The sequence below is a fragment of the Mirounga leonina genome, unplaced genomic scaffold (genome assembly GCF_011800145.1).
Source record: "Mirounga leonina isolate KUSES-001 unplaced genomic scaffold, KU_Mleo_1.0 Mir_173, whole genome shotgun sequence".
Classification (NCBI taxonomy): domain Eukaryota; kingdom Metazoa; phylum Chordata; class Mammalia; order Carnivora; family Phocidae; genus Mirounga; species Mirounga leonina.
The window spans coordinates 60,639,189-60,654,718 of record NW_023270447.1 but is presented as its reverse complement, the minus strand read 5'-3'; the positions used below and the strand labels follow the sequence as shown (position 1 = coordinate 60,654,718).

Below are 15,530 nucleotides of genomic sequence, written 5' to 3'. Positions count from 1 at the left end.
CACACTTTGAGTAGCAATGGACAAGAGGCAGCTCTGGAGGCTCCCCACCAGGGAGGGTGCACATCCAATTCCAGGGACAATGTGTTTGGGCACAAAGGTACAGAACCCATTTAAGTGGAAATGGCCACCATTTTGTTATGGTTGTGAAGCAGTCATTTCTCAATGGATTATGCCTTCCAGTAGCATGGCATAGCTGTTCAGCCCTTGGGCTCTGAAGCTTGACCTCCTGAGCTTTATTTCTCAGTAGGTCTGTGATCTTAGGCAAATCTTTTAACTTCTCTGCGTCTCAGTTTCCTCATCTCCATAGTGGAAATAATACTATTGTGAGGATGAGCTGAGTCAATAGATACAAAGTCCTTAGTAAGTGCTCAGTAAATGTTGCTATTCTTGTTGATAATACACCCTTCTATAAGAGTTGACATCATCACACACATAGGCTCAGTCTCCTTCTGGTTCACGGTCAAAAATGTAACCCCCATCTGCCTCCCACCAAAAGGCCTATATCTTCCCTTTCAAATTCCTCTTACTCTCCTGCCCACTCCCACTCCCCCTCCCCTGGCCCCTGGCCCCAGTGTGGTCTGGATGGGCCCCACAGGGGCAGGGACAGGACGTGGGGCTGTATCTGACAGGAACCTGAGGGGCTGGCCTGGGAGGGGATTGGGGCCCGGCTTCCTGAGGGGAGGATGGGCTAAGCCAGGCACACAGTGCCGGAGAAGATGCCCTCGTGGGCCCTCTTGGTGGTCACCTCCTGCCTCCTCCTGGCCCCCCAAAACCTGGCACAAGTCACCAGCCAAGGTGAGGTGTATGGAGGGTGGAGATCACCTATACCCAGGAAGAGGGAGCCCTGGGAGGGGTGCAAGGTAGGAGGCTCCCACCAGCCCCTTACTCTTGTCCATAAACATGCCTGCGAGTACCCAGAGCTCAACTCACCAACTGTTCCTCAGATGCCTCCTTTCTGGCCTTGGATTCAGAGCCCCTGAACTGTTTCTCTCGAACATTTGAGGACCTCACTTGCTTCTGGGATGAGGAAGAAGCAGCGCCCAATGGAACATACCAGCTGCTGTATGCGTACCCAGGGTATGTGCTGGGCTGTGCCACGCTCCCCTGTATCTGTCCTGTCCTTACCTCAGCTGAACCCAGCTCCTGGAGCTTCCCTGCCTTTGGGCCCTATCAGAGGACTACTCCAAGTGCATGCCCTCAGTAGCCACTTAATGAACAGATGTGCTTTGGATATCCCCAGCACCAGCCCATACATAACCCCTAACCCCACCTGTCCCAGGCACTGAGTAGAAAAATGGCAGGAATGGAAATAGAAGTTGGGCTTGGGCCCAGACCTGGGTCCTCAGGGCCTGTCCTGGTGGCCATGTAGGTGGAACAGGCTTCTCCTACGCCCACAGGGAGAAGCCCCGTGCCTGCCCCCTGAGTTACAAGAGCGTGCCCCCCTTTGGGACCCGATATGTGTGTCAGTTTCCAGCCCAGGATGAAGTTCGCCTCTTCTTTCCACTGCACCTCTGGGTGAAGAACATGTTTCTGAATCAGACTCTGACCCAGCGGGTGCTCTTTGTGGATAGTGTGGGTAAGGGCCATCCTCCTGTCACCCTGGCCCCCCTCTTTGCTGCCCTCAGTCCAGCTCCTGGGATCAGACTGGTCTGTGCTCTTTTAGGCCAACGTGGATGCCCTTCATGACCAGACCGCCAGAGGCACCTCAAGACCCCCTTATCATTCTTCACATCCAGAGCTAGATTTCATTTCACACCAGAGACAACCTGTGCCCTCGCCCCATCATGAACCTATTCATTGACTCATTCCACAGTTACAGAATACCTACCATGTGCCAGGCACTGTGCTAGGCGAAAGGCTATAGAGAGGAAGAGATCCCTGTTCTTGGGAGCACTGAGTCTAACAAAGCCACAGTGAGGTCACTGTTCTAATGAGGAAAGGAGAACAGGATAAGGAGCCTCCTTGCCCTGGCCTCCAAGAAAGCAATGGCCCGTGATCTTCTAGAATCCAGGGGCTGCCCCCAACCCAGCTTCCAGCTCCCCTCTGTACAGTCCATGGGTTGAGCCATAGACTGTGGCACTCAGAGAGTTCTGTGTACCCTGTCTTGCCCCCAGGCTTACCAGCTCCCCCAGATATCATTAAGGCTTCAGGTGGGAGCCAGCCAGGGGAACTGCAGATCAGCTGGGAGACCCCAGCTCCCGAAATCAGTGATTTCCTGAGGCACGAACTTCGCTACGGCCCCAAGGATCCCAGCAACTCCATTGGTCCCACAGTCATGCAGCTGCTGCCCACAGAAACCTGCTGTCCAGTTCTGCAGAGACTAAACCCAGTCCCAGCTCTGCACCAGCCTCCATGTGCTCAGCCCATGATGCCCCAACAGGATGGACCAGAGCAGACTTCCCCAACTAGAGAAGTATCCTGGCTTTCTTCTGCCCCACCTCCTATCTCCTACCCCAAATTTTGCCCCAAGAAAGGATAGGCCATACTTTGGGGATTCCGGACTGGGTTGGTCCTTGGGAAGTTAGTATGGGCTTGGGAGCCATGTCTATTTAGGAATCTCCCACTTTGGGTCATTCACACCAACAAAATTGAGCATTTCAGGCCTTTGAATTAGTAGGGATCTCCCTAAAAAGCTCTGAATACCACCCGAAACCCACTGACCTGGCCCCTAGTCTGTATGCATATCTATCCAGTGAGGAAATGGGCGTTTCAGTTCCATCTTCAAATATAAGAGATGGAGGCTGTCTTGGTTGAGGCAGACCTAGATTCTGAGGCTGGGATTCTTCTCCCAAGGCTTCATCTCTAACAGTGAGGAGTGGAAGCTGCCTCATCTCAGGGCTCCAGCCTGGTAAATCCTATTGGCTCCAGCTGCGCAGCCAACCCGATGGGGTCTCCCTCCTTGGCTCCTGGGGATCCTGGTCCCTCCCTGCAACTGTGGACCTGCCTGGAGATGCAGGTGAGTCAACAAAAGAGTGGGAAGATGGGGAGGAGATAGAAAAGATCTCTAGAGAGGTCTGGACTGGATATGGCAGCTCTGAGAACCATGGTCCTTCCTGATAACCTCAGACTTGCCACTGGACAGACAGAGTGAACTATATTCAGGGAGAGAACAAAGAATGGGGGTAAATATTCCAAGTTATGTGTGTAAAGATAATCTGGATACCCTATAGAGTGGGAATGTGTTGGCCCTGATGGGACTTTCTTCTGTTAATTCAGTGGAAATTGGACTGCAGTGCTTTACCTTGAACCTGAAGAATGTTACCTGTCAGTGGCAGCAACAGGACCATGCTAGCTCCCAAGGCTTCTTCTACCACAGCAGGGCACGGTGCTGCCCCAGAGACAGGTGAGAGCTGAACTGCTGATTGAGCTTGATGTCATGGGAGAGAGGCATGATCAATGCAGAAAGGGAGAGATTGTTCTTGATCCTCTTCACTTCCCTCCCTTGTCCCCAAACCAACTGGCCTCCATGCTCTCATCCCCGTAAGATGCTCTCATCATAATCCTCATCACCCATCTAGCCCATCCCCCGCCCACCTCCCTCTATCAATCCTCAGTTTGTTCTCTATCATTAAGAGTCTCTTAAGGTTTGCTTCCCTCTCTCTTTTTTTTCCTTCCCATATGTTCATCTGTTTTGTTTCTTAAATTCCACATATGAGTGAAACCATATGGTATTTGTCTTTGACTTATTTTGCTTAGCATAATATACTGTAGCTCCATTGTTGCAAATGGCAAGATTCCATTCTTTTTGGTGGCTGAGTAATACTCCACATATATATATATGGCATATACACACATACACACCACATCTTCTTTATCCATTCATCAGTCAATGGACATTTAGGCTCCTTCCATAGTTTGGCTATTGTTGATGCTGCTGCTGCTATGAACATTGGGGTGCATGTACCCCTTCGAATCTGTATTTTTGCATCCTTTGGGCAAATACCTACTAGTGCAATTGCTGGGTTGTAGGGTAGTTCTATTTTTAACTTTTTGAGGAACCTCCATACTGTTTTTCAGAGTGGCTGCACCAGTTTGCATTCCCACCAACAGTGCAAGAGGGTTCCCCTTTCTCTGCATCTTCACCAACACCTGTTGTTTCTTGTGTTGTTAATTCTGACAGGTGTAAGGCGGTATCTCATTGTGGTTTGATTTGTATTTCCCTGATGATGAGTGATGTTGAGCATCTTTTCATGTGCCTGTTAGCCATTTGTATGTCTTCTTTGGAGAAGTGTCTGTTCATGTCTTCTGCCCATTTCTTGACTGGCTTATTTGTTTTTGGGGTGTTGAGTTTGATCAGTTCTTTGTAGATTTTGGATACTAACCCTTTATCTGATAAGACATTTGCAAATATCTTCTCCCATTCTGAAGGTTGCCTTTTAGTTTTGTTGACTGTTTCCTTTGCTGTGCAGAAGCTCTTTATCTTGATGAAGTCTCAATAGTTTGTTTTTGCTTTTGTTTCCCTTGCCTCCAGCGATGCGTCTAGTAAGAAGTTGCTGCAGCCTAGGTCAAAGAGGTTGCTGCCTGTGTTCTCCTCTAGGATTTTGATGGTTTCCTGTCTCACATTTAGGTCTTTCAAACATTTTGAATTTATTTTTATGTATGGTGTAAGAAAGTTACCAAGTCTTGTTGACTTTACCTATTAAATATCTCTAGAATCTGTCCACATTTTTTCATCACTGCCATTCCCCTGGTATGAGCCATCATGATGTCTCACTTGGGCTACTGAGGAGACTTATTAACCGATCACCTCTTAAATCCTCCAAATCATTGTCATAACACTCTCTGCTTTAAAATCTTCAATAGCTTCCTACTGATCTTGGGATTAAAAAAGAAGAAGAAGAAAAACCCTGTTGTGGCCTTATAGAGTACTAACAGACTCAGCCCCTGAATGCCTTCAGCTTCATCTAACACTATGCTGCCTTTTCCCCTCTATGACTCTTTGGTCCCCTTCTGTCTGCCATATTCTCTCCTGCCTCTGGGTCTTTGTGCATGCTGTCTACCCAGCCCTCCTGTCTTAACTTCTACTTATCCTGCAGATCTCAACTCAAATGTCACCTCCTCAGGGAAACCTCCCCTGATCTTCCTCATCAGGTCCAATAGCACTATTATACATACTTACTGTACCATTTACCTCTCCTTCTTAAGTACTTATCACAGTTACAATTTTACATTTATACTTTATGTGGTTATTTGACTGATAATATCATCCTGTCTCAGAACTCCAGTTGAGAGGGGCTGATCTTGACTATACATGATCCCTAAGGGCAAAGTCAACGTCTGCTTTTACTCACTGATGTATTCTTACCTACCACAGTGCATGGAACTTAGCAGTTACTCAGTAAAAAAATCGCTAAATTAATGAATCATGAAAAAACCACCATTAACAGTTTTAATGTTCTCTTCCAGTTTTTCTATGGACTTATACGTGTCTATACACAACATTTCATTTTCAATATGAATCGGATCACATTATATATATAGTTTGCCAACTTACTTTTTTTACTTAAAAATGTGTCTTGGAGCCCATTACAAAAAGATGTAACTGATTATTTTTAATAACTGCACAGATTTCCATAGTCTAGAAGTGCCATGAATGGTTTAAAGGGAAGCAAAACTGACATCATTTCTTCTACCAAAACCTGCTCCTCCTCCTATTGTCCCCCATCCTACCATCAGCTCAATTTTCCAGGCCTGACATGGTGATTTCCATGGACTTCTGCCTTTTCCCCACCCTCCAGGTCCAATCAGAAACAGTCTAATCATCTCTACCTCTTCAGTATCCCTTGAATCCATCTCTTTTTCTCCACCTTCTTTGCCGCCACCCTGTTTCTGGTCCTTCGTCCATAAAAGTGTCCTATTGGATTTCTCCACTTCTAGTCTGTCCTCACAAATTTCTTTCCTACAAATTGCAGTTACAGTGATCTTCCCAAAGTACAATGCTAATTATGACAAGTTTCTGTTTAAAATCCTTACATGTCTCCATGATTACTACAAGATTAAGTTCAAGCTCCTCAGAGAGGCCATAAGACCATCCATGATCTTAGTCTGCCTTCTCCCATTTACCACTCATCACCAGGCCCTCTAAGCTAAGAGAGTTCTATACCACTTAGAATTTCCCCCAAAGCCCCATATCTCTTATCTGTGCACAAGCATGTGCCTGGGATGCCTGTTTGTCCCCTTTGCCTGTCCTATTTATAGTCCAAGACTCAGTCTAAGCACTGCCTTGCCCAGCAAGTATTCTCTGACCCTCCCCATCTGGGTTACATTATCCTCCTTGATAACCCCCAAACCAGCCAGTCCACACCACAGAAAAATACCATCTGTCTGTTTTTCTGCCTCTCCCACTGGAATGAGAGCTCCTTGATTATTCCTCTATGTATTCATAGTGCCTAGCACAGTGCCTGGCACATCGTGTTAATTATTTGTTGAATAAAGAAGTAAACACATAAATACATTAATAAATAATTTTAGTAAGAACTAGCCATTTAGGAATGACAATCAGGAAGGAGACATGATTCATTTGTTCAATAAACAATTATTGAGAGTGATTACGTGCCAGGCATTGGGGCTAGAGTGATAAACAAAAGAGAAATGTTTCCACATTGTTGGGGTTTCCATTTTAGTTGAGGGGGGGGAAAGGAAGGGTGACAAAGAAGTAAAGAGACCAAAGAACAAGTTATATGATAGAGACTAAGTGGGAGGATGGGGGATGGATGCTAATTTAGATTGTGTGGTCAGAGAAGGCCTCACCAGGAGGCCTAAATGGCAAAGAGAGAATGAGTCACATGGAGATCTAGAGTCAGAGCAATCGAGGGCAAGGTGTAGTGCAAAGGCAGTGAGTGGGACGTATTTGTAGCGCAGCAAGAAGGCTCGTGTAAATGAAGGGTGGCAGACTGGTGTAAGAATTGTAGGAGATGAGAATGGCCAGGTAGGGAGGAACTGAACCATATCCTGTGGGCCCTGGCATGGAGTTTGGATTTCATTCAAGGGGGGATAGGGAGATACTGAAGGATTTCAAGTGGAAGAGTGACATGATGTGACTTTCCTTTAAAAAAGGTATTATTCTCTGTGAAATGATGAAGTAAAGGTGGAAGCAGAGTCACCAGTTAGAAGTTTGCCTTAATCCAGGCCGGAGACAGAGGTGGCTCATTGAATGTGGCCTTGGGAAAGATTCAAACAAATGGACAGATTTGTGATCTCTTCTGGGCATTATCAGATCAAAATTTTGGAAGCAAATTCTGGCAGCCATGTGGAGGACAAACTCCACAAGGGAGTGGTGAAAATGAAGGCAGAAAAGCCAGCTGGGAGGCTGTTGTAATCATCTAATAGTAGAATAACACAGAGAGGTGACTAACAGGCCTGCTGTATGAGATTAAAAACATGAGGACCTTTCCACCATAAAGATGAAGGCTCTTTGAAACAATCCTGTGAGGATTACCTGTGAGGTAAGGATTTTTAACCCATTTTGCAGATGAGGAAATGGGAGCAGAGATCAGTCATGTACCAGAGTTGCAGACCAAGTTAAGACCTGAGCTGTAGAGCCCAAGCTGTGTTCATGAATCATCTAGCTCTTTCCTTAAGAGGAAGAGGCTGGACACCAAAGTCAGATTCAGAAAACAAAACATCATGGCAGGAAGTGACAGAGAGAAAGCCTTGGAAGCCCATCCAAGGGAGGAGTTGGATTATAATCCCCACAGGCCATATCCCCTTTGGGATAGGAATTATCAGAATTAGTCTCAGAGGCAGGCCTGATTCAGTGACTACGGGGATGATTCTTAGGGACCCCATCTGGGAGAAGTGTGAAGAGGAGAAATATCCAGGATTACAGCCCTCCCAGTTCTCCCGCTGCCACTTCAAGTCACGAAATGACAGTGTTATTCACATCCTTGTGGAGGTGACCACAGCCCAGGGTGCTGTTCACAGCTACCTGGGCTCCCCTTTCTGGATCCACAAGGCTGGTAAGAACTTTCTTCCCTTCTCCTCCCACGTACTTTCTGCCCCTACCGCTCCTGACCCCACACCCAGGATCACCACCAGCTCTGGCACTTCTGACCCATGGCCCTAGTGGCATGATGTCTCATGCACAGAAGGGCTTAGGCCAGTCCCTGCTGGCTCCCTGTAGTGCTCATCCCCACTCCAAACTTGCACTGGAGGGAGGTCTCCAGTGGGCAGCTGGAATTGGAATGGCAACACCCATCATCCTGGGGAGCCCAAGAGACCTGCTATCAGCTCCGATACACAGGAGAAGGCCATCAAGACTGGAAGGTACGATCGAGGAAAACATGTCCACAGATCTCACTATACAGGGTATTCCTAAGATTCATCAGGTCTGTTATCAAGAGTGAAGGTATCCATGTATCTGGGTTTGGGTTTGTATATCTATGTTGATCTGATTCAACTGGTATCTTAATCTTTCTTGGGCATTTGACACTGTTGACTACTCCCATTTAAAATTTTCTCTTTCCTTTGCCTTTGGGATATCAGTCTCCTGATTCTCATACTACTTCTCTGGCTGAACCTTCTCCCTCTTTCCTGGCTCCTCCTTTTCCACCCTTCCTTAATATGTTGTGTTTCCTATAGTCCCATTCTAGACTCTTTTCTCTTCTCGATAAATATACACGCTCATCCTAGGTAAGAGCTTATAGTTTAATGACTATGCATTAACCTGCCCAATCTTACCATTCCAACACCCATATGGAAAGGAACTTCTATGCCCTAGGTAAATTACCTAAACTTTGGAAGTCTCAGTTTTGTCAAATGGAGATACAACTATCTATCTTCCAGAGTTGTGGTAAAAATTATATATATAAATATCTAGCATAATGCCTGGCAGATAGAAGGTACTCAATATACATTAAATATTACTTTCTCTACTTTTATTCTCATTAACCACATGTATATACAACTTCTTCCCAGACAGCTCCACATAAAAGCCCCCTGGGGCATTTCAGACCCAATATATCCAAAACTAAACTCATCCTCCTCCCCAAGATTATTTTACCTTTTTATCAGGGTATGTTACATTCAGTAAAATACATAGATCTTAAATATACAGTTGATCAATGGGGCGCCTGGGTGGCTCAGTTGTTAAGCGTCTGCCTTCGGCACAGGTCATGATCCCAGGGTCCTGGGATCGAGCCCCACATTGGGCTCCCTGCTTCGTGGGAAGCCTGCTTCTTCCTCTCCCACTCCCCCCGCTTGTGTTCCCTCTCTCGCTGTGTCTCTCTCTGTCAAATAAATAAATAAAATCTTTAAAAAATATGTACAATTGATCAATTTGTACATGTATTCACCTATTTAACCATTACCCAAATCAAGATATAGGTTATTTCTAACACCTCAGAAGCTCCTTATGCCCCTTACAGTCACACATACCCCAAGATAACCACTGTTCAGACATTACCATTGATAAGGTTTGACTGTTGTTGAACCTAATAAAATGGAACCATATGGTATTTCGTCCTCAAACGTACTTCTCTGTTTGCTGACAGTGGCTCTACCACTTACCAGTTATCCAAGCCTGGAATCACCCTTGACTCTTCTTCCTTCTCCCTTGTCCCTTCCCTCCATTCATCAACACGGAAGCTGAGTTTATTGTACTAACGGTCTTCAAATCCCTACTACCACTGCCTTAGCTCATCTTTGACCACCTCGCCTGCCCATCCATGCTCCATGCTCTTAGCACACTGAACTACTCTGTAACCCCCAACCAAGCAGCTCAGACAGCATGGCATGCTTCCTCATGCGCCCATTCTGCCTTACTTATATCATCATTATAGCACTAATACTTGTAATCATTTACTGGTTTGCATGTGTTCCTCATTAGACTCGCAAGAAACCGTGTTTCATTATCCTTTCCCCAGTGCTTGGCATATCACCCGTAGTTCATAAATGTTTGCTACATGATGGCTAGCTAGTCTCCCTGCTTGTCCACATGATGCTTGTTCCCTCTGCTCGGAATCTGTCCTTGTACCCTCAGCACCTAGCATCCGCTCCTGGATGCATGTTACTTGTGAACAGTCTATGTGGCCCTGAGTATCTGAATGTGCCCGGGGTTTCCGTCGCCTGACCTGGATCCTGAGGAGCACTTCTGGCGGGATGTCCGCGTGACCTGGTCAGTGTGTGTTTGCATTTGTGTCAGGATGAGTAGTTAGTTCTCTGTGCACATGAGGTCTGTGTGCCAGCGTGTGTGTGTCGGGGCGTGTTTCCCTAAGGTTGGGCATGCCTCTCTGTCGGGGTGCTCCACCTTGCAAGTTGTCGCCGGGATGCATGTATTCTGTCAGGGAGGCTCTTTGAGGGGGGGTACCCCGAAGATTCAAAGCGGTAGGCCTTTGGCCAAAAGGATGCCAGGCTGTCGAGGCCCCGACGGCGGGGCGCCGCCGCCCGGAGCCCGCCCACCCGCTCGCTCCCCCTCTGCGCAGGTGCTGGAGCCGCCTCTCGGGGCCCAGGGAGAGACCTTGGAGCTGCGCCCGCGCTCGCGCTACCGCTTACAGCTGCGCGCCAGGCTCCACGGCCCCACCTACCAAGGCCCCTGGAGCGCCTGGTCCGACCCCGTGCGCGTGGAGACCACCTCCGAGATCGGTGAGGGCCCGGCGGGGGCCAAGGCGCTCTGCGGCTGCGCGAGTGGAGGGGCGCCGGCGCCGCGAGGGGCGGGCGGTGAGGGGCGGGGTCTGGCGGGCCTGGGGGCGGGGCTCCGGCCAAGGGCAGCAGAGGTCTGACTGGTTTTGTCCCTCAGCCTGGATCTCCTTGGTGACCGCTCTGCTCGTGGTGCTGGGCCTCAGTGCCCTCCTGGGCCTGCTGCTGCTGAGGTGGCAGTTTCCTGCGCACTACAGGTACCGCCCCGGTCACTCAGGAGACGGGTGGGGCCGGAGGCCTCTGAACAAGCATCCCAGGGTTACCCAATGACACCCGCTCTCCCGAGGACCGAGGACCGCAAGTCCACACCTTTGGCTTCAGCCACGTCCTGCAAGTCTCCCCTGGGAGTCGCACCGCTTCCGTACACTCTAACATGCCCGCTCTACCGGACCCCCAAACAACCGCACCTCCTGGCTCCTCATCTCAGCAGCAGGGCTGCTGTCCACCCATCACCCGAACCAGAACACTAGGCGCCTCCCTCCCTTTTATCCAGTCTGGCCTGGTCTGCTCATTCCACCCCCGAAACCTTGCTCAAACAATGGTCCCCTTTTTGAGCCCTACAAATACTACCGGGCTCGCGGAAACAGAGCCTCTTCTCACTCCAGTCTAGCCTCACACAGCCGCCCAAATAATCTTTCTAAAACGCACACATGAACTTGTCACTCCCCTCCTGAAGTCTCATTACTAGCTCCCAGGAGAGAGTCCAGACTCTGGAATGACAAGCAAGGCTCTATAAAATCTGGCCCAGGGCTCGCCTTCCCACCCCCTCCCACCCTGTGCATCAGCCTTGCCAAACTGTTAGTGATTTCCTCCACAAGGTCCAGTGGTTTTATTTCTCAGTGCCTTTCATATGATGTCCTCTCTGCCGGGGATATCCTCCCTGGATGACTAATACCCCTTTATCTTTAAATAACTTTCTCCACCACCTCCTAGAAACCTTTCCTAAACCCTCCCCTATTGGCTACTCTCTTTGTGCCCCAGCACCGACTTCTGTCACGGTATCAGTAGCATTTTACAGTATTTACTTCTTTATATGCCTTCCCTATACCTTACTTGGTCATCTTTAAATCCTCAGCACAGTGCCTGCCAAATAGCACACCCTTAAATAAATGTTACTAATGACTTGTTTATGTGGGAAGACTAAGGCTGAAGAGAAATGTCATTGGAAGTTATAAACACGAGGATAGAAAAGTAAAACAAAACAAACAAACACGAGGATAGAATCCATACCCCCTCAGTCCTTCAGTTGGTAACATCTCCTGGTTCTTGAAGACTCATCTCAGAAGGCAACTCCTCCAGGGAGCCTCTCTTGGTGACCCTAGACTAGGTTAGACGTCCCTCCTTTATGCTCCCATCTCTCCTTGAACATGTCTTTCTTTCAATTTTTAATTCACTCATCTGTATGAGCAGACCGGATTGTAGCCTCTATGCAGGTAGTCAGAGCCAACAAAAAAGCTGGGGGAGAAGAGGAAGGTGATGCTACTGAACCAGGCATACTCAGTTCCTTGTCCCCAATTTGCCAGATAAATCACTCCTCCCCTGGAGAGATATGAGTGAGGTCACAAAAGAAGCCTGAAATGTTGTTCAACTCAAGTCTTTCCATGTGGAAATACAAACCTAAAGAATTACAGGTTGCCCCAACTTACCTTAATCCATACTCTTCCCAGAGAGACCACCTTCCCCAGTAACTTAGTAATAAGCCGCTCTGGTTCTCTTCATTCACCCTTTGAACTAATTTCTTGAGGACCTACTATGAGCCAGACAGTGTTCTATCCCCTGGAGATAGAGGACTGAGCAAACAGGCAAACTCTTTGTTCTCATGGAATTTATATTCTAGTGGAGTGAGACAGACAAACACAAATATGTGTGATAATATAATGCATATACAATAAGTCAAGTGCTGTAAAGAAAAATAAAGCAGGGCGCCTGGGTGGCTCAGTTGGTTAAGCAACTGCCTTCAGCTCAGGTCATGATCCTGGAGTCCCTGGATCGAGTCCCACATCGGGCTCCCTGCTCGGCAGGGTGCCTGCTTCTCCCTCTGACTCTCCCCCCTCTCATGTGCTCTCTCTCTCTCTCATTCTCTCTGTCTCAAATAAATAAATAAAATCTTTAAAAAAAAAAAAAGAAAGAAAGAAAAAGAAAGCAGAGCAGGAAACAGGAACGGGGAAGGGAGGTGGTACTGTTTTAGACATGGCAGTCAGGGAAGGCTTCTCTCTCAGGATGACATTTGAGCAGAGACCTAAATGAAATAAGGGAACAAATCAAGAGGCACAGAGAAGAGCAAGTGCAGCAAGGATGTCTGAAGCAGGGATATTTGAGGATACTCAAACCCCTTTTTTGAACCTCCCCTCCCCTGACTCCCCTTTCCCTCCTTTTCACCTATGCCCCTCTACCTTATCTTATTGTCTTGACTACACTTTTACTTCTCTAAGCCTTACTCCCTAACCTCAGCCTCAACCCCCCACCACCTCAGTAGTCTCCTCCTCCATCCCAATTCACTCCTGTGACTCAGTCTCCTCTTCCTTCTCCCCAAGGAGCCTGAAGCATGCCCTGTGGCCCTCACTTCCAGACCTGCACCGGGTCCTAGGCCAGTACCTTAGGGATACGGCATCGCTGAGTCCGGTGAGTACATCCCCTTCTCCACTCCCCAGCACCAGCCCTGCCTGGAGTTGGATCCTTGCCCCAGTGCACACTTTTCCAAGGCCCTTGCCCACCAGCATACCATCCCTGAGCCCTATGCCCAGCTAACCCTCCTTCCTGCACAGTCCAGGTCCTCCTCCCCACTGCACCAGCTCTAATCCAGACTTCTTTCCCCCCAACTGTCCCAGCCCAAGGCTGCAATCTCAGATGCCTTTGAGGAAGTGGAACCCAGCCCCCTTGAAATTCTACCCAGGTCCTCAGAGAAGATCTCCGTGGCCCTGTGTTCCTCCCAGACCCAGATGGACTACCGAGGATTGCCCCCTTCTTGCCCGGGGACCGTGCCCCTGTGTGTGTGCCCCCACATGGCTGAGTCGGGGTCCTACTGCACTACCCACATCGCCAACCATTCCTACTTACCTCTGAGCGGCTGGCAGGCCCCTCTCTCCCCATACCCCGGACAGATCCAAACCCGCCCGACCTCTTTTCCCAACCTCCCTACCCCCAACCCCACAGCACAAACATCTCAGACCTTACGGCCATCCCCCTCTGTCTGTCCTCATAGTTGGGCTCCCCGACACTGACAATGTTTGGTACTGCTGCAGACCTAAAGCCAGGACCCCCCTCCTCACTCCAGGTTCATTTGACTAAGCTCCTCTCACTCACCTGCTTTCTCTCTCCTCCCTAATGCTCGACTCCTTGAAAAGATGTCTCCGCATCCCCACTTCCCATTTGCTCTTCAGACGACTTCAGTTCGTTCCCCCACTTTGCTAAGGAAACTACTCAGGCAGAGTTCACGTCAAACCTTGTGATTGCAAGGTCCAGTAGGATCTTGTCAATCCTCAATTTATTTGATCTCTCCGTAGCATCTGTCATGGGGAGTACTCATTTCTCCTTTAAATTCTCTCCTACCTTGGCTTCCATAGTATCCCACCATCTCTCCTGGCTCTGAGTATACGAGTAGTTAAAAGCATAAACTCAACAGTCAAAGCTGGGTTCAATTCCTCTCTTACCCACTTGCTAGCTGTGTGACCTTGGGCACATAACTTAAAGTCTTTGTGCCTTGATTTTCTCATCTATAAAACAGGGATAATGCCAGAACCCCACAGAGTTGTGAAGAGGATAAGTGACCTAGTGTAAGTAGAGCACAATGCCTAGGATGTATGTTTATATCTGAATTATAATTATTCCTTCCTGTTCTCTTATCCTGGCATCTCTCCCACCCCTTAATTATTGTAGTTCCTCAAGAGTCCATTGCCTTTCCTGTAAGCTGACGATTGCAAAGTTCTTATCTCCAACCCTGACTTCTACCGTACCTGTGCTGCTTTATGCAAGTAACCATTTATGTGTCTGTCTCCGCCATGATTTATTTGTCTTTGCCCCCCAGCACCTAGAGCAGTGCTTGGTGCATGATAGTTGACCTTCAATAAATGTTTTCTAAATGAAGGAACTCTTTCCAGACAATGCCACCTTAACCCCATGCCAAGCGCCCTCATCCTCTAGGCCATTCATTTGCAGCAGTAAACGTGCTTAGGCCAGGGGCGCCTGGGTGGCTCAGTCAGTTAAGTATCTGCCTTTGGCTCAGGTTCCAATCTCAGGGTCCTGATCTCAGGGTCCTGGGATGGAGCCCCGCACTGAGCCCCCACACTGGGCTCCCTGCTCGGCAAGGAGTTGGTTTCTCCTTCTCCCTCTGCCCTCCCCCACTTGTGTGTGCACTCGCTCTCTCGCTCTCTCTCTCAGATAAGTAAATAAAATCTTTTTAAAAATGTGCTTAGGCCATTCTGGTTATGGATTCTCCTGACTCGTTCAAATTTGCAAATAAATGGTAGTTTTTATTTGCTCCAGACATACCCACTGTATTAATCAGGGTCTTGGCAGAAATAAATGGCACACTCAAACTGGGCATCTTGATGAGATTTAAATAAAGGGCATATTTATAAAGATAGGCAGGATTTAGGAAAACCATCAAGGAAGAGTGCAGTATCCCAGGGCTAAAAATAGCTGGGAGCTGGTACGACCCCTAGGCACATCAAGGGGTAAGGGGGGATTGTGTTTACTAGATCTGGAGAGTCACTCTAAGAGAGGGCTGCCTAGAGTGACCTTTGGTAGAGAGCCAATCTGTGAGGACATGGCACGGAGGGAGTCAGGCTCAGGCTCACTCTCCCTCCACCCTCTATTCTCCTCTGTATTAGTTTGCCAGCACTGCCGTAATAAAGGACCACAAAGTTGGTGGTTTAAACAACAGAAATGTACTGTCT

At 48.2% G+C, this 15,530-nt stretch overlaps 1 protein-coding gene across 1 annotated transcript; it reads left to right on the top strand.

Moving 5' to 3' along the window:
• The first annotated feature begins 715 nt into the window (after nt 1–715).
• On the top strand, nt 716–14,880 carry MPL (MPL proto-oncogene, thrombopoietin receptor). Its single transcript, XM_035020173.1, has 12 exons — nt 716–795; nt 945–1,077; nt 1,398–1,576; nt 2,115–2,413; nt 2,794–2,956; nt 3,217–3,343; nt 7,780–7,958; nt 8,123–8,265; nt 10,422–10,581; nt 10,736–10,832; nt 13,170–13,257; nt 13,464–14,880. Exons 1-12 carry the CDS (start codon nt 717–719, stop codon nt 13,854–13,856), a joined length of 2,040 nt encoding a protein of 679 aa, XP_034876064.1. The 5' UTR covers nt 716; the 3' UTR covers nt 13,857–14,880.
• The last annotated feature ends 650 nt before the right edge of the window (nt 14,881–15,530 follow it).